This window comes from Pan paniscus, chromosome 1 (assembly GCF_029289425.2).
Source record: "Pan paniscus chromosome 1, NHGRI_mPanPan1-v2.0_pri, whole genome shotgun sequence".
Taxonomy (NCBI): domain Eukaryota; kingdom Metazoa; phylum Chordata; class Mammalia; order Primates; family Hominidae; genus Pan; species Pan paniscus.
Window position 1 is genome coordinate 99,767,277 of NC_073249.2, and position 26,279 is coordinate 99,793,555.

Consider the following 26,279-nt stretch of genomic DNA (forward strand, 5'->3'; position numbering starts at 1 on the left):
TGTAAGACTGCACAACTACAATGTTTGTGAAGTATTTGCAAGTAGCAGGCTAAGATCTTTTCTATAATTACATAGTTTTAAAATAAAGTATGAAAGTTTAAAACAAAAAAGTTGATTTTTATATGGTCAAAATATAAGATTCCAATTACATAAGATTATAATGCAGGTTTTATTGATTTTTGATACTATAACACCTGGTTAAATTTCAATATAAATTGTTCCCTAAACATATTAATTTGTTTTAAAAATCACATTTCTTTACAGAATTAAAAAAAAGTAAGCAATATATACTGCTTATTAATGGGGAAAGGGTTTTAAAAATTGTAATTTAGATTTAAAAATGCAATTTAGATTTCAAATTAACTTTATAATATAATCTTAAGGCAAAAAATTTAAATAATAAATCTTTTAAACCTCAATTACTTCCTCGTAATATGCTAGGCAAAAATAACAAAGTGAATTAAAAGATTCTTAAAAGTTCAGACAATGTGGAAAAAGACAAAAGAGAATATATAAAAGAGGAAAAAGAAAAGGGAAAGATTCTTTTTTAAAAATTATTTTTAATTTTTATTTTATTATTATTTTTTGAGACGGAGTCTTGCTCTGTCGCCAGGCTGGACTACAGTGGCGTGATCTCAGCTTACTGCAACCTCCGACTCCCTGGTTCAAGCGATTCTCCTGCCTCAGCCTCCCTAGTAGCTGGGACTACAGGCGCCTGCCACCACGCCTGGCTAATTTTGTTGTTGTTTTTTTTTTTTTTTGTATTTTTAGTAGAGACGGGGTTTCACCATGTTGGCCAGGATGGTCTCGATCTCCTGACCTCGTGATCCGCCTGCCTTGGCCTCCCAAAGTGCTAGGATTACAGGCGTGAGCCACCGCGCCCGGCCAAAAGGAAAGATTCTTAAAAGAGTTCGAGAGACAGTACATAACAGTGAAAGAATTTCTCTAATAAAAAACATTAGGAAATAATGAACTAGATGATCTCTAACATATCTCTTGAACCAAAATTTCATGACTAAGAGCTACAAATATGAAACAATTGGAAACTATTATAACACAGCATGTGTTCATTAATTCAGCAACTGTTTATTGAGTGTCCACTGTGTGACAGGAATTGGGAATATAGGGTGAGAAAAAACAGATATCATATCTGTTTTCATGGAGCTTACTGCTGGTAATCACATAAACCATATAAAAGTTCAAACCATTACACACAATAGGGAGATAAAGATGGTGTTGTAAATGCATATAAGGGGCAGGTTTGACCTGGTCAGCAAAAACAGTGAAGGGTTACTTGAAGAAGTTAAGTTCCAGGCAGAGGAAGAAGACTATGCAAACGTCCCGTGGCATGACGGGACAAGGGGAATATAGCGGATTGATATATATAGGGTGATTAAGATGCAGAGTGCAAAAGGGGAATGGTTCGAAATGAGGCTGGAGAAATGGTAGAAACCAGACCATGCTGCACCTTGAAGGCTACAATTAAGGAGTTTTGCCCTTATCAGAAAAGCAATGAGAAGTCATTCAAGGATTTCAAGCAGGAGTGTCATGATCAAATTTGCATTTTGGAAAGTTCATATGCACAAGCACGATAAAATGCATTAGAGTTGAAGAACATGAATATGAATCAAGAAAGTATAACAGCCGGGCACGGTGGCTCACGCCTGTAATCCCAGCACTTTGGGAGGCCAAGGCGGGCGGATCATGAGGTCAGGAGATCGAGACCATCCTGGCTAACACAGTGAAACCCTGTCTCTACTAAAAATACAAAAGAATTAGCCGGGCGTGGTGGCGGGCACCTGTAGTCCCAGCTACTCGGGAGGCTGAGGCAGGAGAATGGCGTGAACCCGGGAGGCGGAGCTTGCAGTGAGCCGAGATTGCGCCACTGCACTCCAGCCTGGGCGACAGAGCGAGACTCCATCTCAAAAAAAAAAAAAAAAAAAAAAAAAAAAGTGTAACAAATAAGATTAAAATAGGAAAGGCTTTTTAAAGGAGAGACTCAAGCTAGATTTAGAAGATGATGGATAAAAAGTGACAAATGGCCAAATAACTTTTAATCAGTGGAAGAAAAAAACAACAAACAAGGAACAGGAATGAGCATGTAGAATTGCTCATTCCAACAGTAGCCTAGCTGGCTATAGAGGAGAAGCAGACCTAGGACATAGGAAGGCTGGATACACATGGGCAGATCAAACCAACAAAGTAGGGCTTTAATTGCTGGGCTAAATATAGATTTAATCATGGAAGTAACATCAAGCCACCACAGGTTCCTGAGCATAAATGTGAATAAAGTGGCAAAGATTCAAGACACTCATAGCTGTATATAAAATTAAGTGTTGATGGTGTTCAATGTGACAGATACGGAGATTAATCCAGGAATAAAGTAATGTGGGTCTCCGTTAAGAGTAGTTCATTAGTGGCAATGGGAATGGCTGTGAACCTAAAAAACATCTTGAAGGAAGAACTGGCTGTAAGGGGTCAACTGAAATATGGAAACAAAACAAGAAAAATGAAGGTTATAACACTGATGAACCAGGATAATTATGATGCCACAAATTATGATAATACAAATTTATTTTGCCTTCTTAATGCTTTCAGATCAGAGTGTTCTGCATCTGCCTGGGCAGATGGAAGCTCAGTTTATGCAGTACCTTTGTAGGTCGAAGAAAACAAATTGCCTTCAGGTGTTTCATGATCTCTCGATTTTGAGAATCAATGCGTTCAAAGAGGTACACTTCCTTCTGTAGAATCTCCGATTGTGTGTATACCATACTCACTATGCCAGTCTGTAAAAACAAAAGATTAACTAAAAGTATGCTAGTCTAGAATAATAAAAACAAGTAGCACATCTAACCCTCTTTTTTCATTAATACTTAGCTGGATAACTTAAATAGTAATATACGGAAAACATTTACTGAACATCCAAACAGGTAGGTAACATACGAGAATGAAAAATACGCTCTATCCTTTCAGCTGAAGCTTCAAGATTAAAAACAAAAAACATGGTCTCTTTGAACAGGAACAATCCATAAGTTTCCAAAAATATTTTTTTCTATCACCTTAAAGAGTTTTGTTTTCTGGTCTGTGGCCAACAAATAATCCGTCATTTCAGCTTGAGCTCCAACAGCTTTACTTTAAAAACACAATGTTGAGTGGAAACAGTAGGCCCATCCCAAAGTCTTCCAAGTGCTCTGACATATTAATGATTTCTTGGCGGAGACATTTAGAAAAGGATTTCTGATTCCAATAAATTGTTCCGGGTAGAAGTAGTCTCTGGGCAGTGGCTGGAGCCATGTAGACTGAAAACCCACCGGGCAAGCTTTATATAAACAACTTTTCAATTCCACACAAACCGACCCTCATTTTCGTATCTTTAATTAAATGCTAAGTCCTACAGTGGAATGGGACCAGCAATTGTAAGGTTGAGAGGGTTCCTTCACAAATGCTGAGCAAAAGCAAACTCACCGTTTCTTTATCCATGAGAAGTACTTTCATACCAGGCCCGCTGTCCTCTATCATTTTGGAAATGTACTGCTTCACAGCAAAAACCACGTTCATGGCGGCGAATTGACAAGTACCCTACAGCCCTTCCCGCCCCCTTTTCTGGCTAAATTAACCCCCAGTCTGTTGGCCGGGTCTCAGCTGCTTCCTCCCAGCCGGGATTCGGCTTCCGGGAGTCCGGGCAGCCACGGTGCTGGGAGTTGTAGTTCCGCTGGAGTGTACAGGGGACCAAGCCTACCCCGGGGATGGAAAAATCCGGCTGAGACGGCCTGGGCCGCTGCCACGCGCGGGCGCTATTCTCCACCCACCTGCGGCCTGAAGATGCCTGAGGCCCGGACTCTCAGACCCCTATTGCCCTTTGGTGCTGGAGGCCCAGCGGCAGCCTGAAGCCCAAGAGAGTGGAGCCTCGCGAAATGAGGAACCTGGCACAAGGTTTGCTTGGAAGCAGGAACGACGGAGTGTGGCTACGTGCCCTATTTGCCATTAACGCTTTCTTGCATGGCAGTGAGAGATGAGGGCAAGGGAGGTGGCATAATGCTCCCGGCCGCTTGGGACTCGGAGAGACGGCATTTAATAAATCACACGCGGTATTTGCGAAACAGTGGTCGAGATTCGTCTTCCCGGGTTCATTGCGTCATTAATAGGCGGGAACAGTGCCCCTGTATTGAGGCTGCAGAGGCCCTAATTGGTTTTCCCAAGACAGAGGGGCATATGAGATTGAACAAATATTTGTTGAATGAATGAACAAAGGGAACGCCTTTTAGGGATGTTTCTAGGGGAAAGGCCTGAGGTTCTCCAGGAGGGTCTGCAGCTAGGGTCGGCCGTGGGGGCTCGCAGCCCGCGGGACCACCGGACCTGCAAGCGTCCCCCTGACCCGCCCCCGCCTCGGCGCTCTGAGCAATTGGACTCTGCCAGCTCTAACTCCGGCGGGACTCTGAAACTCAGGCAAGAGCCGAGGTGACTGGGTCCTTTGAAATGGGTAGGGGACACGTATCCGGTAGAACTAAAACTAGCGTGGGGATTTGAAGCCAAAACTCTCAAGTTTTTATTGAATCTTAAAACCATCAACTTCCAAATGTCTGCGTTTGTCTTTACACCACACAGGTCTCCCCTCTATCATGGCATTTGTCGAAAAGGAGGGTAGATGTTTGTTTTTCGCACCTTTACTTTGGGGAATTGTAAAATCAGGAAGATAATAAGAAACAATTGTTAGAAATCAGTAACTAAAAATGCTTATGAATATTTCCACCAAAATAATGACCAGTGTTTGTGAGGTCAATAGATTCAGGATTACCAAATAAATTCTTTCATTATATTGTAAGAAGTACACAGTTAAAATAGACCAATAGCACTTTAACATTAATCAGCTTAAGATTATGCAATATTATATATAATTCTCAAATCCCTTAAGGGAGATCAGAAACTACTGAAATATAAGAGATTTTTGTCACCTCTGAAATTGTGAAGAATATATTTTTTTTTCTTTCAGCTTTTCTACCAAGTAAATAAAGCTTCCCTTTAGGCATTTTACTAATTTTTAGATGTGTTTTGAAAGAAAAGTCTTAAGTTATATATTAAAGTGAAAATGTGAATCTTTAAATGGATACAAGAAATGTTATATGAACGTTCCATTCTTATCAATTTAAATGTTCGTATCTTACAGAAAACATGGAAACAACGCTAATGAAAATCCTGTAAATCCTGTAAATTACTGATATTTGAAAATTCACTGCCAATCTCCCATGTCACTTGGTTTTTATTTTTCTTACCTGTAATTTAGATTGCAGTATAGAAGATTTTTCCCCCATTTTCTGTGCTTTTTTAAGAAAGAAGGAGATAAAGACTTGTCTGTGAAATTCGTGCCTTTTTAAACAATAGTCAGTCTGTAAGCAATAGATGGAAAGAATCTTTATCCTTTTGATGATTTATACTTGGGCACATAACTTTTTGAGGGACGAGGAAAATACCTACTTGACACTTACTAACTCATTCCGTTTCACATAAAATTTCATTGATGTCAGTGGCAGTGATATTTTATACATTGAGCGATAAGATATGGAACATAAACATTTTGAACAAAATAATTATTACATATTTAAAGGGTGCTGTGACGGTCCTGAAGTTAGACAGCATCCTTCCTTCCTGAAGAAAACCACACAAGCCATTTTAAATGTCTCCAAATTAAGAACTTCTTTTGTATCCCCATACCTCTAAAAATAGAACTGAAACCAATGATAAAATCCAAGCTCTTGCTTTGTGACTCATCCAGTATAAACCCAGAGTTACTTGTTTTGTTGCAGGCAAGTGACAGCAAATCCAGAATATGAAGTGCCTACTTATTTTTAATTTAGGGTATAAATAAACTATAATAACAAGAAATATTTTCAATAGTAAAGACATTAAATTTAAAAAATAAATCATGACATCCTTCAAATATGAATGACTACATTAACTTAAAATCTTCAACTTGAAAAATTTGTTTTCACTGGGTCCAAGAAATCAGTGCTTTAAGGATAGAAAACAGGAAGTCAAAAAATGCAGTATTGGTCAGGCACGTGGCTTACTCCTGTAATCCCAACACTTTGGAAGGCCAAGGCGAGGCCAATCGTTTGAGTCCAGAAGTTCAAGACCAGCTTAGACAATATGATGAAACCCTGTCTGTACAAAAAAATACAAAAAATTAGCTGGGCATGGTGGCCAGCACCTCCAGTCCCAGCTACTTGGGAGGCTGAGATGGGAGGATCACCTGAGCCCAGGAGGTTGAGGTTACAGTGTGCCACTGCACTGCAGCCTGGGTGACAGAGTGAGACCTGTCTCCAAAAAAAAAGCACTATTTACATTTGTACATTTTATTTAGGCTTGTAAATATGTAAGTTAAATAATCAGGAATGATTATCTAAATAATTAAATGTACTTCAGCTTTCTCCATGTATACTATTTAGAGGTTTAACTGCCCATTTTGTGTTTAATCAAAATCATGATTTTCCCCCACCAGAGCTCAAGGCTTCAACACAAAACAAAGAATATGTAAATAAGCTTCAGCATAATTATAATAACAATATGGCCAACTCAGTTATTTTAGATTATTAATTCTCTATTTACTATAATCCTTGTTGCTTCATGTTAACGCTTCTCTCATAAGCCATGGATAGGAAGGAAGTAAAGATGAAATTCAATGAAACTGAAGTTAATTAGATTTCCTACTTGATAACAATTGAAAAAAATATTTGCATAAAGAATGGCAGTATTGGCCAGGCACAGTGGTTCATGCCTGTAATCCTAGCATTTTGGGAGGCTAAGGCAGGAGGATTGCTTGAGCCCAGGAATTTGAGACCAACCTGGGCAACATAGCTAAACCTCGTCTCTACACAAAATTTAAAAATTAGCTAAGTGTAGCGGGTACATCTGTGGTCCCAGCTACTTGAGAAGCGTGCGGTAGGATTGCTTGAGCCCTGGAAATCGAGGCTGCAGTGAGCCATGTTCATGCCACTGCACTCCAGGCAACAGAGTGAGACTCTGCCAGAAAGAAAAGAAAAGAAAAAAGAGAAGAGAAGAGAGAAAAGAAGAAAGAAAGAGAAAGAAAGAAAGGATTGCTTGTGTCATACAACTAGTATCTGTGCAGTGTTCTTAACTTCTGTAACCATTTCTTCATCAGATAAATGGTAATAACATAACCTACCTCATGAATTTGTGAGAATTAAATGAAATAATGTGCAAAAAAGTATTTTACACAGTGCCTGGTGCATAGTAAATGCTCAATAAATATCAGCTTAGATTATTAGAAATCAAAAGGTAAACGTGTTTTAGCTTATTTTTCACTTATGGTTATATGTATTTCCCATTGACAAGAAAATTTAAACATAGAATCAATTTCAGAAAATGTCATCCATAGCTTCTAAATATAATTTCCATTAAGACTTGATCTTGTATTACTATACAATAATAGAAATACTAATGGGAAGATTTGACCTGCTCCATCATAATTTGTAACACATGCAATTTTTATGAAGAAAAAACTTAGGAAAAATATGCTTCAAGTGATTTCAGAGGCTTAGTGTCTATGCAGCCTCAAATCAAACAGAATTTGTTAAATTTTCATCACAGTTCACCAACTGTGATGTGCTGAGCTTTATGGTAGCAAAAGCATTTAATAGCTTTAAATCATTGAGTAAAAATTAACTGCATGAAGAGTTCTGTCTGCACATTCAATAATTTCAGTGATTCCACCTTTCTGAGTAGGTAAATTGATAATAGCCACAGTGAGAATATTATAGCTGAGTTGGCTTGTAGCATGACTACCAACCAGCTATCAAATCCTGTGCAGACTCCTTTAAAATAACGATCCTGAATTCATACTTTTTATTACAAATAAGTTCACCATTTGTAGCATTTTGAGATGGCCAGAGAAACTGGATTTCTGTATTGCAACCACTCCACAGCAAGAAACATTTCTTTTTTTTTCTTTGAGACGGTCTTGCTCTGTCACCCAGGCTGGAGTGCAGTGGTGCCATCTTGGTTCACTGCAACCTCTGCCTCTGGGTTCCAGTGATTATCATGCCTCAGCCTCCTCAATAACTGGCACTACAGGTGCCCGCCACCAAACTGGCTAATTTTTGTATTTTTAGTACAGGCAGGGTTTCACCATGTTGGCCAGGCTGGTCTCGAACTCCTGGCCTCAAGTGATCTGCCTGCCTTGGCCTCCCAAAGTGCTGGGATTATAGGCAGGAGCCACCATGCCTGGCCTAGGACCATTTCTATCTGCAGAAACTACAGGTAATATACTCAGAGACCTGAGTAACTGAAAATTTAGTTAAATAAGATCTTTGCATTCCCAAGGATGAAATGATCTAGTCTGAGTGAAATTTTTGGTGATTTGAGCTTGTTATAAATATAAGTCAGGGCCAGCCTTGGTGGGTCACGCCTGTAATCCCAGCACTTTGGGAGGTGGAGATGGGTGGATCACTTGAGGTCAGGAGTTTGAGACCAGCCTGATCAACATGGTGAAACTCTGATTCTACTAAAAATACACAATTAGCTGGGCGTGGTGGTGCATGCCTGTAATCCCAGGTACTCGGGAGGCTGAGGCAGGAGAATCGCTTAAACCCGGGAGGTGGAGGTTGCAGTGAGCCGAGATCGTGCGCCATTGCAGTCCAGCCTGGGCAACAAGAGTGAAACTCCGTCTCAAAAAAAAAAAAAAAAGAAAGAAGAAAAAGAAAACAAATGTATGTCAGGTTTCCCCCTTCACTTTTTAATCAGTTCTAGACCATTTTATAGATTAGCAGCTTTCAAAATGTAGACTGTGCACTATGGTAGTTTTGTAAGTTGCTCTGATATATAAAATAGAATGTGCTTTTGTTTAAGAGAGATTCCTAGCTAACACAGGTAGAAAAGAACAGTTGCTCAGAGTAAGACATAATTTCTTGGCAAAAGATTAGAAAAGGGAATTCGCTGAAAATGAAATAAATGACTAGTAAACATTCAAAGAGATGCTCAATGGTAATCTAAAAAATGCAAATTAAAGTCACAATGGAATTACCATTTCATATCCAAAAATTAAAATGTCTGATAATACCAAGTGTTGGTGAAAATGTAGAACAACACTTCATATATTGCCAGCAGAAGTGTAAAAATTGGTATAACATTTTGGAGAGCAATGTGGACATTAAAAGGCTAAAGATATACTATACATACTCTTGTACTCAAAAATTCGTCCCCTTGGTATATATCCCTCTTCCTTCCATGGAAACTCCCAAGGAAGCTTCCTTTCTTTGTTCTGTGAAAGGGCCATATGTGCAAAGTGGCCCCCAAATGCTGAAGGAGCTGAGAAGGCAAAGAAGGAGGCAGACAAATCCAGTTTGTCAGTTTTGAGTGATTTATTAGGGGAATGTACAGACAGAAATATGGTTCTGGGCAGCTGCATGACAGGTAGATCTCTGCATCGAAACCTTCCAGACCCAGAGCTTATATCTTAGGGAAAGTATACGTGATCTGGAAGGAGTATGTAGGTGGCTGTGGGCGTCACAGCCTATGATTTCTGCAATTGCATCAAGTGTGGTTTAGGAGGAAACTTACAGTGAATAGAAGTTCTTACATAAAGACTAATACATCATTTAGACATTCTGGAGGCATTCCCAGACTCGGGGTTAGTCAGAAGTTACGTGGCAGATTAGCATTTAAAATAAAGTCACTCTTGTCCCCACACTTGTTATTAGGCTAGGAGTAGCCAAGCAGGTCTTGGGGCAGCCAGAGCCCCTGGGCAGGTCACTGCTGGCTATGAACAGCCTCCTTTTTTTACCTATATGCTTTTCCAAGATTTCCTATGTGCGGTCATGAAAGGAATTGGAAATCGTTGCCCTAGAGAACTCTCACATGTATGTGAGACACGTATGAGAATGTTCTTAACAGTATTGCTGATAATAGCAAAAAAGTTGAAAACAACCTAAATGTCCATCAACAGAAGAATAAATAAATAAATCATGGTATGATTTTATAACAAAATACTATATTCATATTTAGCAGTTAAGACAAATAAACCAGAGTTAAGGGCATCCATATGGTTGACTCTCAAAAAGATGGTAGGGGTATAGAAACAACATACATAGTCCTTGTAGAGTATGATATTATTTATATAACATTTGAAAACATGCAAAAAATAATAGTATATTGTTTAGGGCTACAAACCTATAGATAGGTGTATGAAGAAATGCTACATGTGGCTGGGCACAGTGGCTTACGCCTATAATCCCAGCACTTTGCGGGCCAAGGCAAGAGGATTGTTGGAGGCCAGAAGTTTGAGACCAGCCAGGACAACACAAGGAGACACCATCTCTACAAATTAAAAAAAAAAATTTTTTTTTGTTTTTGTTTTTTGTTTTAGTCAGCCGGGTGCGATGAGCTTGAGGCTGCAGTGAGCCATGATCGTTCCACTGCAGTCCAGCCTGGGGGACAGCAAGACCCGGTCTCAGAGAAAAAAGAAAAGAAAAGAAAAGAGAAAAAAGAAATCCTACACAAGAATGATAACCAAATTCAATTAGTGGTTATTTCTAGCATGGGAGCAAGTGGGATGCCACTGGGAACCAGAGCATAGGTGCTTCAACTATAATGCTGATGCTTCATTTCTTAAGATGGGTAGAGGGTATGTGGATATTCCTCATATTTAATAATAGCTTTTTGCCTGTCTTACTGCATAATAAATATTTAATCTGACTTTACTGGTGGAAAGTCAACCTTCAGCCTCAGCTTTGGGCAGAATTAATTGCTGGATAAACTGTAACCTTCGTTCCTTCAGTAAATACCTATTGCATATCTTGTATGTCAGATGCTATGTAAGTTTGAGAGGGCTGCAATAACGAAGTACCCCCAGACTCAGTAGCTTAAACAATAGAAACGTATTTCCTCAATAGTTCTGGTGGCTAGATGTCTAAGGTCAAGTGTCAAAGGTTGGTTTCTTCTGAGGCCTCTCGTAGATGGCTGTCTTCTCCTGTGTCTTCACATGGTCTCTATGTGGTGTCTGTGTCCTAATCTCTTCTCATAAGGACACCAATCATATTAGGGCCCACCCTAATGACCTCGTTTAACCTTAATTACCTCTTTAAAGACCCTTTCTCCAAATGCAACCCCATACGGAGATACTGAAGGTCAGGACTTCAACACAGGAATTTTGCGGGGACACAGTTCATCACCTAACAGATGCTAACTGGTGAATAAATCCTTCAGCCCTAGATGTCACCTAATAGCCTGAAAATATGTGAGATGAGGCATTGAAATCTCACTGAAGGAGTCACGCTGATATTACTTGTATTTTCTCTTTTATATGCCAATATTAAATAGGAACATATGGCCCTACTTCTATCCTGGATTTTTTTTCTCTTTTAAACTATCTTCTATTTCATGAAATGGTTGAGATGACTAAAAATATTCTAAATCAAAAGACTGCTGGTTTTTTTTTTGTTTGTTTGCAATGGCAAACAGATGTAATGGATCATGTAATTCATATTGGTCTGAACCCTTCCAACTTTTAGCTGAATATTTTGTATTTACATTGTTATTAAGTTTTATGTTTATGTTTTAAAATAATTTTTAAATAATTTTTCTTTCTTTTTTTTTCCCTCTCTTTGAAGAGCAAGGCTGCTCCATAGGCAGTGTGCCCAGAGTAGCCGAGTTTTATGTTTATTTTAATGAACATATTAGTAAATGTTAATCTTCCCTACCTAGACTGGGCATTAAAGAAAGAATATGATGGTGGCTCGTGCCTGTAATCCCAGCACTTTAGGAGGCTGAGGCGGGCAGATCATCTGAGGTTGGGAGTTTAAGACAGAGCCTGACCAACATGGAAAAACCCCGTCTCTACTAAAAATACAAAATTAGCCGGGTGTGATGGTGCATGCCTGTAATCCCAGCTACTCGGGAGGCTGAGGCAGGAGAATCGATTGAACCTGGGAGGAGGAGGAGGCGGTGAGCCGAGATTGCGCCATTGCACTCCAGGCTGGGCAACAAGAGTAAAACTCTGTCTCAAAAAAAAAAAAAAAAAAAAAAAGAGGCCGGGCGCGGTGGCTCACGCCTGTAATCCCAGCACTTTGGGAGGCCGAGGCGGGCGGATCACGAGGTCAGGAGATCGAGACCATCCTGGCTAACACGGTGAAACCCCGTCTCTACTAAAAATACAAAAAATTAGCCGGGCGTGGTAGCGGGCGCCTGTAGTCCCAGCTACTCGGGAGGCTGAGGCAGGAGAATGGCGTGAACCCGGGAGGCGGAGCTTGCAGTGAGCCGAGATCGCGCCACTGCACTCCAGCCTGGGCGACGGAGCGAGACTCCGTCTCAAAAAAAAAAAAAAAAAAAAAAAAAAAAGAAAGAATATGAAAAGTGGCCAGGTGCGGTGGCTCATGTCTGTAATCCCAGCACTTTGGGAGGCAGAGGGGGGTGGATCACGAGGTCAGGAGTTCAAGACCAGCCTGGCCAAGATGGTGAAACCCTGTCTCTAGTAAAAACTACAAAAATTAGCCAGGTGTGGTGGCAGGCACCTGTAATCCCAGCTACTCAGGAGGCTGAGGCAGAAGAATCGCTTGAACCTGGGCGGCAGAGGTTGCAGTGAGCCGAGATCACACCACTGCACTCCAGCCTGGCCAAGAGAGTAAGACTCCGTCACAAAAAAAAAAAAAAAAAAAGAAAGTAAGTAAGAAAGTATATATTTGCATTCAGTACCTTAATTTGTCAGTATTCTTTAAAAATGTCTAATACATAATATATTTACTTTAAAACACAGATTTGGTATATTTTGTAAGAAAATTGTAAAATAAGAAATTTATTGTAAAAGAAATATTTTTTCCTAACTAGACTCTGACAGATAAGCATAAAGAATACCTAAAATACCTTTTATACTGCATGTTTTATTGTGCTTTTCTCTTCTAAAGTGAGATTGAAAGGCTGTCTAATGAAATACCAAGCTACTTAAACCACCAATTTGGAGATTAATGTGGTATGACATATCTTATTGTTTATTTCCTTAAAACTCAATGTGTTTGGGAAATGTTGATCAAACTTTAATGTGCATGTACAAATCTCCTGGGGATTCATCACATGTGGATCTTGCTAAAATGAAGATTTTTTAGTCAATGGATCTGGGATGAGGTCTTATTACATCATGTATTTTTATTTATTTAATTTATTTACTTATTTTTATTTTTCAAGACAGGGTCACCCAGTCTCAAAAAATAAACAGCCTGTCACCCAGGCTGGAGTGCAGTGCTACAATCATAACTTGGCTTACTGCAACCTCAAACTCCTGGTCTCAGGTGACCCTCCTCCCTCAGCCTCCTGAGTAGCTGGGAGTACAGGGATGTGCTACCATGCCCATTAATTTATTTGTATTTTTTTGTAGAGACAGGATTTTTCCATGTTGCCCAGGCTGATCTCGAACTCCTGGACTCAAGTGATTGGCCCCGCCTTGGCCTCCCAAAGTGCTGGGATTAAAGGCACCAGCCTATATCCTTTGTTTTTAACTAGCTCCAGATGATGTCGGTGCTGGCGTTCCATGGACCACATTTTGAGTAGCAAAGCAGTAGAGGGTCAAGATTATTGGGGGCTGAGCGAATACAAGGAGATTGAGTAGTTTTTCTTCTCTTCCCGTTGAGCTTTAATACTATTCTTTACCCCTAAATCTTCTGTCCCACAATCCTTCATCCAATTCTATTAGTATTTGCCCCTTAAAATGGGCTCATAATTATGCTCCAAGGGCATTTGGGCAGTGCTTTCACTTGTCATACTTTTCTGTTTTAGGCTTGGTTCAGACCTTTTGAGTTAAGCTGTGATGTTAGCTAGCTATACATTTCTGTTTATTCATACTTATTGCCTTAGCACAGTCATATCTCTACATTCTTAGAGTAAGGATTACTGAGTCTACATGTTTAAAACATTATGATAATGAAAAGTACTTTATTGGACAAATCCTAACAGAATGCGGTTTCACTGTATATAATGTTTTAGAGTATCAAGACACAGAACTTCAGAATCATGGGCAATAATTTTATTTCATGATTAAAAACTAATGAACACCTCTAAGAGAAAAGACTGAATCCTTTCATTTTAAAATAGTTGTTCTTACTACTTACAAATACAAGATTATTGTGTATCGTCATCATCCAATCTCCTTATAGAAGCATGTAGTATATGGAGAAGACAGTTGACCCATGGAGAACTATTCTTAGCTCCTCTGCCAGTGACACTAGTCAACTCATGGGAGAACTTACCAATTTGGCCTCTCTGAGAATAAAGAGGAAGATAAATTAATAAGGTTTGGATTATAGATTTTAAGAAAATTGTTACTTTTTCAACTTCTTATTTTGAAATTTAAAACTTACAGAAAAGTTGCAAAAATAGAGAGTTCCCTTATACTCTTTACCGAACTTCCTTCAATATTAACTTCTTACATAACCATAGTACAAAGACCAAAACCGGGAAATTATCATTGGTAAAATACTATTAACTAAATTACTCTTTCTAAGCACACTGGTCAGTTGTTTCATAGAATATCCGTCAATATGGGTTTATCTAATGTTTTCTCATTATTAGATTGAGATTGTGCATTTTTGGCAGAAATATCAAAAAAGTGATGTAGCCTTCTCAATATCATGGCATACATAATGTTGATATATCTTATCATTGGTGATATTAACTTTGATCACTTGGTTTACCTGGTGTCTGCAGGCTTTCTCCACTGTAAAATTACTATTTTTCTCCTTGTAATTAACATATGTCATATGGAGAGATGTGTTGAAGCTATGAAAATATTCTGTTTCTCATCATACTTTCACCTCCTAATTTTAGCTGTAATCCATTGATGGTTCTTGCCTGCAACAATTGGTGTTTATCTAATGGTGATTATTTTCTTCATTCCTTCTGTATGTATTAATTGGAATTTTCTGTAAAGAAGACCTGTCCTGTCTTCCCCCATTTATTTATTTATTCAGTCATTTATTTGTGTCAGTTATAGACTCATGGATATTTAAGAAAATTGTTCTTTTTCGGTATTAGGAAAAATATAATATAGAGGTTAAGAGTGTAGGCTCTGGAATCAGTGAGCCTGGATTTGATTCTGTGTGTACTAGCTGCATAACTTGGCAAGTTATGTAACTTCTCTGTGTCTCAGTTTCCTCATTTGTAAATGGAGAAAATAACGCCTACCTCAGATTGATGTGAGAATTGAGATAATACAAGTAGTCTTTAGCCTAGCTATAATTAATTTTTCATAACAAGTATTTTATACTGTGCTTAGTTTTACTGTTTATAAGTTTCCTTATCAACAAATGGAATATAAAAATATTTATCATGTGCTTGCCTCCTCCCAGAATTATTGCAATTCATGAGATGAATTTTAAAATAACTTATAATGTTAAGGAGATACAGAATAAGTTTTATTCCTTAAAAAAGATCAAACTAGATTAATTGCTAAGATCCCTTTTATTATCATTATTCTGTTTTTGGGCTGCTCTTGGTGTTAGATATGTAGATGACCATAAATGTGACTGAATTATTTTTAACATCTTAGATGATGTTTTAAGAGAACAGGCAAGCCATATGAAGTAAGTACTAGAAAATTCATATTCCTGTAACTCCTTAAATTTCATTGGTGGTAAAGGAGTCTTGAGTATAATAGTTTTTTCTTATTTATTTATTTATTTAAACTTTTATTTTAGGTTCGGGGGTACATGTGCAGGTTTGTTATATAGATAAACCCATGTCACAGGGGTTTGTTGTACAGATTATTTAGCCACCTGGGTACTAAACCTAGTACCCAATAGTTATTTTTCCTGCTCCTCTCCCTTCTCCCACCCTCCACCCTCAAGTGGGCCCCAGTGTCTGTTGTTTCCTTCTTTGTGTTCATTAGTTCTCATCATTTAGCTTCTGCTTATAAGTGAGAACATGCAGTATTTGGCTTTCTGTTCCTGCATTAGTTTGCTAAGGATAATAGCCTCTAGCTCCATCCATGTACCTGCAAAAGACATGATCTTGTTCTTTTTTATGGCTGCATAGTATTCCATGGTGTATACGTACATTTTCTTTATCCAATCTGTCATTGATGGGCATTTAGGTTGATTCCATGTCTTTGCTATTGTGCGCAGTGCTGCAATGAACATTCGTGGGCATGTGTCTTTAGGGTAGAATTCCTCTGGGTATATACCCAATAATGGGATTGCTGGGTCGAATGGTAGTTCTGCTTTTAGCTCTGTGAGGAATCACCATACTGCTTTCCACAATGGTTGAACTAATTTACACTCCACCAACAGTGCAGAAGTGTTCCCTTTTCTCTGCAATCTCATCAGCATCTGTTATTTTTTTTTTTGTTTTCAGTTATTTAATTAGATTCTTCTTAAGAAATTTGGAACACCAGGCCGGGCGCAGTGGCTCACGCCTGTAATCCCAGCACTTTGGGAGACCCAGGCGGGTGGATCACGAGGTCAGGAGATCGAGACAATCTTGACTAACACGGTGAAACCCCGTCTCTACTAAAAAATACAAAAAATTAGCCGGGCGTGGTGGTGGGCGCCTGTAGTCCCAGCTACTCGGGCGCCTGTAGTCCCAGCTACTCGGAAGACTGAGGCAGGAGAATGGCGTGAACCTGGGGGGCGGAGCTTGCAGTGAGCCGAGATCAGGCCATTGCACCCCAGCCTGGGTGACAGAGTAAGATTCCGTCTCAAAAAAAAAAAAAAAAAGGGAAATTTAGAACACCAATTTGTGAGGATAAATTCCATTTGTCGGGGCAAACACAGATCAGAGGTAGCCCTGGAGCTGAGGAATAGCTTTGATTTTGGTTAAAATCTGTGAGTCCACAGCTTTTTGATCAATCTTGTGCTGCTCTGTAATATCGTATTTCTCTTTCTATGTGGAACATGTCACGTTCCTGGTGTCTGGGCTTCTGCAGCGTCTTTTTTTTTTTTTTTTTTTTTTTTTGAGACTGAGTTTCCCTCTTGTCACCCAGGCTGAAGCGCAGTGGCACGCTCTGGGCTCACTGCAACCTCTGCCTCCTGAGTTCAAGAGATTCTCCTGCCTCAGCCTCCCAAGTAGCTGGGATTACAGGCCCATGCCACCACACCCGGCTAATTTTTGTATTTTTAGTAGAGACAGGATTTCACCATGTTGGCCGTGCTGGTCTTGAACTCCTGACCTCAAGTGATTTGCCTGCTTTGGCCTCCCAAAGTGCTGGGATTACAGACATGAGTCACCATGCCCCGCCTGCAGCTTCTTCTTGAAGTAAGTATCAGTAAGATGTTTTGGGATTTTTACATTGCTGATATCAATTTTGGTTGAGGTGGCAATGACAGATTTCTGGTGTGTTCTTTGTAGAGGAACTTCACTGAGGACCAGAGGTCCAGTCACAAGTAACCAGCCACTAGCCAGCTGCTTCAGGAAAATCACCCTCTTGCCCCTGTGGCTTTCAGTGAGGATGATCAGAATGGTCTTGGGAGTGATCCTGGCTCACAGTTTTCTCATGTGCTGACTGAAGGGTTTTTTTCCTTGGCTCAACAGCTTTGAAGGCACATCTTCAGTAAGATAATATGTAGGCATTTTGCAAAGTTTAACCACCTGCGTACCACCGTTCTTGCCACCACCAGCTGGTTTTGTAATAGTTGCAGGAAACTTCTTTTGCTTTTCAACCTTGGATTTCACAGCTGAGTACTTCCTCTTGCACGTGGCCTTTCTGGAATACATAGCAGATGGAGAATATCTGCCAATCCCTCTGACAATGACAGGATTTTGATTGCAATGGGGCTTCCCGTTCTTGGGCTTCTTAGCCTTGAGGTTACCCTTTTTCACCTTGCCACCAGCATCAGCCTTCTTGACTTCAGGTTTCTTCTCTTTAGTATCTGGCTTCTCAACTTGTTCACCCTCCATCTTGTAAGGTGGGAAAGAGCTGACTTTTTAATAATGGCCATTCTGACTGGTGTGAGATGGTATCTCATTGTGGTTTTGATTTGCGTTTCTCTAATGATTGGTGATATTGAGCTTTTTTTCATATGTCTGTTGGCTGCATATATGTCTTCTTTTGGAAAGTGTCTGTTCAGCCGGGCGTGGTGGCTCATGCCTGTAATCCAAGCACTTTGGGAGGCTGAGGTGGGTGAATCACTTGAGGTCGGGAGTTCGAGACCAGCCTGACCAACATGGAGAAACCTCGTCTCTACTAAAAATACAAAATTAGCCAGGCATGGTGGCACATGCCTGTAATCTCGGCTACTTGGGAGGCTGAGGCAGGAGAATCGATTGAACCCAGGAGGCAGAAGTTGCGGTGAGCCGAGAGTGTGCCACTGCACTCCAGCCTGGGTGACAAGAGGGAAACTCAGTCTCAAAAAAAAAAAGAAAAAAAAAGGGAAAGAAAAGTGTTCATGTCCTTTGCCCACTTTTTAATGGGGTAGTTGTTTTTCTCTTGTAAATTCGTTTAAGTTCCTTATAGATGCTGGATATTAGACCTTTGTCAGATGCATAGTTTGCAAATATTTTCTCCCATTCTGTACATTGTCTGTTTACTCTGTTGATAGTTTATTTTGCTGTGCAAAAACTCTTAAGTTTAATTAGATCCCATTTGTCAATTTTTTGCGATTGCTTTTAGCATCTTTGTCATGAAATCTTCACCTGTTCCTAAGTCCAGGATAGTATTGCCTAGGTTGTCTTCCAGGGTTTTTATAGTTTTGGGTTTTATATTTAAGTATTTATTCCATCTTGAGTTGATTTTTGTGTATGGTGTAAAGAAGGAGTCCAGTTTCAATCTTCTGCATATGGTTAGCCAGTTATCCCAGCACCATGTATTGACTAGGGAGTCTTTTCTCTATTGCTTGTTTTTGTCAGCTTTGTTGAAGTTCAGATGGTCATAGGTGTGTGGCCTTATTTCTGGACTCTGCATTCTGTTTCATTGGTCTATGTGCCTGTTTTTTGTTTTGTTTTGTTTTGTTTTGTTTTTACCAGTACCATGCTGTTTTGGCCACTGTAGTATAGTTTGAAGTCAGGTAATGTGATGCCTCCAGGTTTGTTCTTTTTAGCTTTGCTATTTGGGCTCTTTTTTAGTTCCATATGAATTTTAAAATAGTTTTTCCTAATTCTGTGAAGAATGTTATTGGTAGTTTGATAGGAATAACATTTTATCTGTAAATTGCTTTGGGCAATATGACCATTTTAATGACATTGGTTCTTCCTATCCATGAGCATGGGATGTTTTTCCATTTGTTTGTGGCTTCTCTGATTTCTTTGCACAGTATTTTGTAATTCTCATTGTAGAGATCTTTCACCTCCCTGGTTAGCTGTATTGCTAGGTATTTTATTTTTTTTTGGTGACAATTGTGAATGAGAGTGCCTTTCTGATTTGGCTCTCAGCTTGACTGTTGTTGGTGTATAGGAGTGCTAGTGTTTTTTGTACATTTATTTTACATCCTGCGACTTTGCTGAAGTTATCAGCTGAAGGAGCTTTTGAGCCAAGACTATGGGGTTTTCTAAATATGGAATCATGTCGTCTGCAAACAGAAATAGTTTGACTTCCTCTCTTGCTATTCAGATGCTGTTTATTGCTTTCTCTTGCCTTATTGCTCTGGCCAGGACTTCCAATACTATGTTGAATAGGAGTGGTGAGAGAGGGCATCCTTGTCCTGTGCCAGTTTTCAAGGGGAATGCTTCCAGCTTTTGCCCATTCAGCGTGATATTGGCTGTGGGTTTGTCATAGATGACTCATTATTTTGAGATATGTTCCTTTAATGCATAGTTTATTGAGAGTTTTTAACATGAAGAGAGCATAATATTTTTATATTGAAATAATCTTTTAGAAATGGCTCATTCCTGATCTGTCAAGCATTTAATCAAGATCACTGTTTTTCTTAACTAGAAAGACTGTTTAATATTGTAAAAGTAAATCATAAACTTTTTTATTTACATATCTTTCCATTTGAAGCAAATAAAATGTCTTTAATGTAGGACACTATTATTTAAGATTATTCTCTTAATAATAGTAGTAAATAATAACAACCACCTTTCATTAAGCTTTTACTATGTGCTGAGACCTTTACAGATATCTGAATTAACCTTTGCAACTTTCCTTTAAGGTGGATATTATTTTTATATTCCAGATAAACTGAGGTTCAGAGAAGTTGACTAACTTCCTTAAAGTGGAAGCAGATGGAAAGAAACCTACTTTTTAGTGGGCATTTCACTATATATTTTTGTACACATCCTTTTTATGTGTCTTGTTTTAGAAACTAGATTGTTATTTCTTTAAGGATAGAGAATGGTTTTTTCCATCCTTTTCACCTAGTATTCTGTACTGCATACAGAAGATACCCAATAAATATTTAATGTTGGTGATACTACTGAGCAAACTGCTACAATGACATGTTAAATAAAGTACAGAGTTTTACATGGACAGAACAAAAAAAGAGAGCAATAAACTTATCTAGGTGACTCATGTCAATAATTTCATTGAATAATATGGAATACATTTTGAGAAAAATATCATGGAATTTCCAAATTTCCAGGTAAATTACAGAGATGTAGACATGACTTTCTTGTGCTCTTGTAACAAATGACATGACATTTGTTGGTGGTTTTTTTTTTTTTTTTTTTTTGAGGCGAAGTCTAGCTCTCGTTGCCCAGGCTGGAGTGCAATGGCGCAATCTCGGTTCACTGCAACCTCTGCTTCCTGGGTTCAAGCGATTCTCCTGCCCCAGCCACCCAAGTAGCTGGGATTACAGGCTCCTGCCACCACGCCTGGCTAATTTTTGTATTTTTAGTAGAGACAGGGTTTCACCATGTTAGCCAGACTGGTCTTGAATTCCTAACTTCAGGTGATCCACCTGCCTTGGCCTCTCAAAGTGCTAGAATTACAGGCGTGAGCCACCACACCCAGCCGTTTTTTTCTTTCTTTCTTTTTTTTTTTTTAAGGACTATCTGCCAGCAGTGATTAAAGACAGGATCAATTTCATAGAACTGTTTATTAAGAATTTACTTGAGAAAGCATGTTTTTACATAGTTTTAAATTTGGGTTTGGATTTTTTCAGCACTCAGACAGAGGGCGCCCTTGAATCACCAAGAACAGGCTCTGTAACACTGGGAGCTGGCATACTGAGTAATTGTTATGTGAATGAGGGAAAATGCATTGTTTTGGCTAAAATAGATTGCAAAATGCTTGTTTAGTGTTGGATTTAGTCTGTTTATGGCTTTAAATTTATTGAGTCACTGTATGAGTTTACTATTACATTATTTTTTCATTTCTTAAAGACTAGATAAAAGTAATTGCTGTAAGATTCAAATCAACAGGTGTTCTGGACTTGGAAGATTTGTTGAATTACTATGAAGTCACATCTAAAGTTTGAAAGGTGAGAATCTGATTATGATTTCCATTCATGTCTGACTGCAATTGACAGTAGTGTATCTGTCACTATGAATATATATATGTGTTAGGCCATGTGCTAAGTACTTTCTGTGCATTTTTCTCACAACTCAAAGACATAAGTAGTACTGCTATCTTCTTTTTATTGTTTAAATTTTATTCATTTATTTCTTTTATTTATTTTTACTTGATTTCCTGGGATATGAGAGATAAATATTTATTTTTAATTGGCAAAAATTGTAATATTTATCATGTAAAGCATGCTTTTTTTTTGAGACAGGGTCTCCCTGGATTGCCCAGGCTAGAGTACAGTGGCGCAATCATGGCTCACTGCAGCCTTGACCTCCCTGGTTCAAGTGACCCTCCAGCCTCTACTGGCACGTAACACCATGCCTGGAGAATTTTTAAAAAAGTTTTGTACAGATGGGGGTCTCACTGTGCTGCCCAGGCTGGTCTTGAATTCCTGGGCTCATGCTACCTTCCTGCCTCAGCCTCCCAAAGTGCTGGGATGACAGGAATGAGCCATTACACCTGGCCTCATGTACAACATATTTTGAAACAATAACCTTTCTTTTTTAAAAATGAGAAAATAGGGCTGGGCACGGTGGTTCATTCGTGTCATTCCAGCACTTTGGGAAGCCAAGGCGGATGGATCACTTGAGCCCAGTAGTTCAAGACCAGCCTGAGCACATGGTAAAACCCATCTCTACAAAAAATACAGAAATTAATTGCGTGGTGGTTTGCACCTGTGGTCCTAGCTATTCGGGAGGCTGAGGCAGGGGGATTGCTTGAGCCCAGGAGGTCGAGCCTGTAATCAGCCTGTCTCAAAAAAAAAAAAAAAAAAAAAAAAAGAGAAGGAAAATAAAAGCTTAGAGACATTAAGATAATGTCCCCTAATAAGTGACAAAACTGAGATTTGAACTTGGGGATGTGAACACCGGAATCCATGCCTATGCCCAGAAAATTATACTGTAAATGACAATTTCCTCTGTTCATGGCACAAAATATACAAGTAATAGTGAATTGGGGTTTTTTCTGCTTCAATTTTCAGTTATTATTAAAAGTATATAGCAACATCCTGACTAACCACGATTTAATTTAGGAATAATATTGGGAAGTTAGACTTTTTTATTTCCTGGTGATATAGTAGTTTCAACTCAGATATAGAGAATAATTTAATTCCTGGTCAAGAGAACACTCAAATTTAGACAGCAGCATGACAGAATGAAAAGAACATTGAATTGAGAACCAGGTAATCTGATTTATAGTGTATTTTACTACTACTGTCTGGAAAAGCTTCAGAACTGATTTAAGTTTACTAGACCTCTAAGTAGACGGGGCATGGTGGCTCACACCTGTAATCCCAGCACTTTGGGAGGCTGAGGCAGACGGATCACTTGAGGTCAGGAGTTCGAGACCAGCCTGGCCAACATGGTGAAACCTCATCTCTACTGAAAAAAAAATACAAAAATTAGCCGAGTGTGGTGGCGGGCGCCTGTAATCCTAGCCACTCAGGAGGCGGAGGCAGGAGAATTGCTTGAACCAGTGAGGCAGAGGTTGCCGTGAGCTGAGATCATGCCACTGCACTCCAGCCTGGGTGACAGGGTGAGACTCCGTCTCAAATTTTTTTTTTAATGAAACAAAATAAGAAAATAGACTAGGAAACTTGAGTTATTAATCTATGAGTTTTATGTTTTGCACATGGAAATCATTTTCTTTGTTTATATCCACATACTGTGTATGTCTTGTTTAATTTCTGGAAGTAGTGTATTAATACAATTTTTTTTTTTAAGAGTCAAGGTCTTACTCTCTTCCCCAGGCTGGTGTGCAGTGGTACAATCATAGTTCACTGCAGCCTTGAACTCCTGGGCTCAAGCAATCCTTTCACTGTGCTAATTTTATTTATTTATTTTGTGTAGAGATGGGGTCTCACTATTTTGCCCACGCTGGTCTTGAACTCCTGTCCTCAAGCAGGATATCCTCCTGCCTTGGCCTCCCAAAGTTCTGGGATTACAGGTATGAGCCACTACACTCAGCCTTATTAATATAAATCTAATAATATTATGTCTCTGTGTTAGCAATGGTATGAAACCCCCCAAATGGTGTTAGATCCAGAGTCATTTGTCTCTGACATTTCTTAGGAAATGTTTTTCCTTTTTATCGATGAATGGGTTCCTACGGATAGCTTGTTCATTCTCTCTTTAATTTTGGTTAAAGCATTTCCGAAAGTGGGAGGATATGTTTCCTTTCTTTAACTTCTGGTGGAAGGGTGTGGAATTTATCAAAAATATGAGGGAAGACTGCATAAATGTAGGGGCAGAGTATTTATATTAACATTACCTTGTTTTCTTCTGTGGGATATTTAGGAACTATTTTTTTTTTTCTGGAAGTAGTGATGGCATCAAGGCTTAAAGTAGGAAAGAAGTAAAGAGAATAATTGTGTAGTTATTATGTGAATGTTTAATTGAATGCTGCTATTTTTAATTAAGATGTTTAAATTAAATGAAAATTTTTTTTTTTTTTAAACGTAGTCTCGCTCTGTCGCCAGGCTGGAGTGCACGCTGGAGCGCGACCTTGTCTTACTACAACCTCTGCCTCCCAGATTCAAGCGATTTTCCTGCCTCAGCCTCCCGAGTAGCTGGGACTACAGGGACGCACCACCATGCCCAGCTAATTTTTGTGTTTTTAGTAGATATGGGGTTTCACCATGTTGGCCAGGATGGTCTTGATCTCTTGACGTCGCGATCCACCCGCCTCGGCTTCCCAAAGTGCTGGGATTATAGGCATAAGCCACCACGCCTGGCCTGAAGTTATTTTTCTATACAGTTCTTAGAGGAAGTGTTTGGGTCACCTACATAGGCATGTAGTTCTCGACACTGGTTACTAGAGGATTTATAGAGGATGTTCATATATTCAACAAGCATTTGTTGAATACCTATTAGGTGTTAGCCATGGAAATATGGGATTGAAAAAAACAGACAAAAATCCCTAATCTCTCTTACAATCTAGTGAGGACAATCAGACAGTAAACAAAATAAGCATAATATATAGTAATCATGTGGTAGTAAGTTCTATAGAGCAAAAACAAGTTTAAAGAAGGAGGTTGGGGGGAGTGTTGAGATGCGTAAGGTTTGCAGTTATAAATGTGGTGGTTAGGGAATCATTTGCTGAAAAATGAACATTGAGCAAAAACCTGAAGGATGTTAAAGGAATAAGATACATGTAATCCAGATGAAAGTTTTTTGGATAAAGGAAAGAGCAATTGCTAAATCCCTGAGGTGGGAGTGGGCTGTTCATAAGACAGCAAAGCAGCCAGGGTAGCTGAGTGATTGACAGCGGAAGATGGAAAATGGGGAATAGTTGGTGTAGGACCTAGTTGTGAGGATATTGACTTTTTTTTTTTTTCCAAGACAGAGTTGTGCTCTGTCGCCCAGGCTAGAGTGCAGTGGCATGATCTTGGCTCACTGCAATCTCTGCCTCCCGGGTTCAAGCAATGCTCCTGCCTTAGCCTCCCCAGTAGCTGGGATTACAGGCACCTGCCACCATGTCCAGTTAATTTTTGTATTTTTAGTAGAGATGGGGTTTCGCCATGTTAGCCAGGCTGGTCTTGGACTCCTGACCTCAAGTGATCTGCTCGCCTCAGCCTCCCAAATTGCTGGGATTACAGGCGTGAGCCACCATGCCCACCCTAGGATATTTACTTTTATTTTGAATAAGGATGCCACTGGAGGCCGGACGTGGTGGCTAACGCCTATAATCCCAGCACTTTGGGAGGACAAGGCGGGTGGATCACGAGGTTAGGAGATTGAGACCATCCTGGCCAACATGGTGAAACCCCATCTCTACTAAAAAAAAAAAAAAAAAATTAGCCAGGTGTGGTTGCATGCGCCTGTAGTCCCAGCTACTCAGGAGGCTGAGGAAGGAGAATCACTTGAACCCGGGAGGTGGAGGTTGCAGTGAGCCGAGATCGCCCCACTGTACTCCAGCCTGGGTGACAGAGCAAGACTCTGTCTCAAAAAAAAAAAAAAAAAAATGCCACTGGAGAGCTTTGAGGAGAGGATCAGTCTGGCTACTGGGTTGAGAATTAATCATAGCAGGCAAAGGCGAAAGAAGTGAGGTTAGTTAGGAGGCTTTACAACAACCCAGATGAGAGATGGGAGGTTTTAGCCAGGGAGATGGAGATGTTGAGAGAGTAGCTGGACTCAGGATTGTGACAGTGGACTGAAGGAAAAGCAGGTTTTGGGGGAAGATTGCATTTCTCCCTTCAACTTCAGTTACGTAGATCACCCATATGCCACACAACTGCCACTCTGTAACAGCCAATTTTTAGCTTCTTCCTTATCTAAGCCATCCTGTAGGCCATAGGAATTAAAACTAGGTTGGATCAAGGAAAAGTGAATGCTAGATCCATACAAAACTATTTGGATATTTGCCTTTGTATTTTATTGTTTTGAAATTATTTTTAATGGTTCAATAAACTCTTACTAGAACTACAAGCAATATAATTATTTCCTCTGCTTTATTAGAAATGTTTTTGTAATCATGTTAATTATATTACTTTTAACTATATAAGGCTTGTGTCTCTTTTTTATAAATTGATGTTTATATCCTCTGTAAGATAAATATAAAGCCTTTTTGTTCATATGAGGATGTGCTGTAAGATTGCAGGGAGTATAAAAATTGGCAATGGAGTAGGTGACTTGTATTATTAGTCTGATCTTAATGTTGTAACATACTGATCATGCAAAATATATAATTAGTTTGTTTTTGCTATTTAATACGTGTAGGACTATAACAAACAGACTAGAGAAGATGGCCATAAGGTACAAGAAAGCAAGTAAATTACTATCTAATTAAAAGTATTTGATTCTAATACTAGTAGAGTTCTGTCTAGAAAATAAATTAACTTTCTGTATGC

The 26,279-nt window shown here is 39.3% G+C and overlaps 1 protein-coding gene, 1 long non-coding RNA gene and 1 pseudogene across 7 annotated transcripts in view; 1 reads left to right on the plus strand and 2 right to left on the minus strand.

The window, feature by feature from the left end:
* VPS45 (vacuolar protein sorting 45 homolog) overlaps positions 1-13,255 on the minus strand; it is an 87,206-nt gene extending 73,951 nt beyond the window's left edge. The window contains exons 1-2 of one of the 4 annotated variants that reach the window (XM_003817318.7): positions 3,466-13,207; positions 2,652-2,786 (exon numbers count right to left, since the gene is read on the minus strand). In XM_003817318.7, coding sequence (XP_003817366.1) covers positions 2,652-2,786; positions 3,466-3,558 — 228 coding nt within the window. In that variant the 5' untranslated portion in view covers positions 3,559-13,207. Of the gene's footprint in view, positions 1-2,651; positions 2,807-3,465 lie in introns of all 4 variants that reach the window. The other 3 variants (XM_034934436.3, XM_063605608.1, XM_034934438.3) reach the window with 3 other exon arrangements.
* Positions 4,327-26,279, plus strand: LOC117975203 (uncharacterized). Of its 3 annotated transcripts, none has more exons than XR_008625725.2 (5): positions 4,342-4,458; positions 17,122-17,247; positions 21,250-21,347; positions 23,281-23,377; positions 23,893-26,279. It is a non-coding gene; the product is annotated as an uncharacterized LOC117975203 (long non-coding RNA). The 3 variants fall into 3 exon arrangements; XR_008625728.2 differs by having other exon boundaries at positions 21,289-21,347; XR_008625726.2 differs by lacking the exon at positions 17,122-17,247 and having other exon boundaries at positions 4,327-4,458.
* Positions 16,348-21,243, minus strand: LOC100983771 (large ribosomal subunit protein eL6-like; annotated as a pseudogene).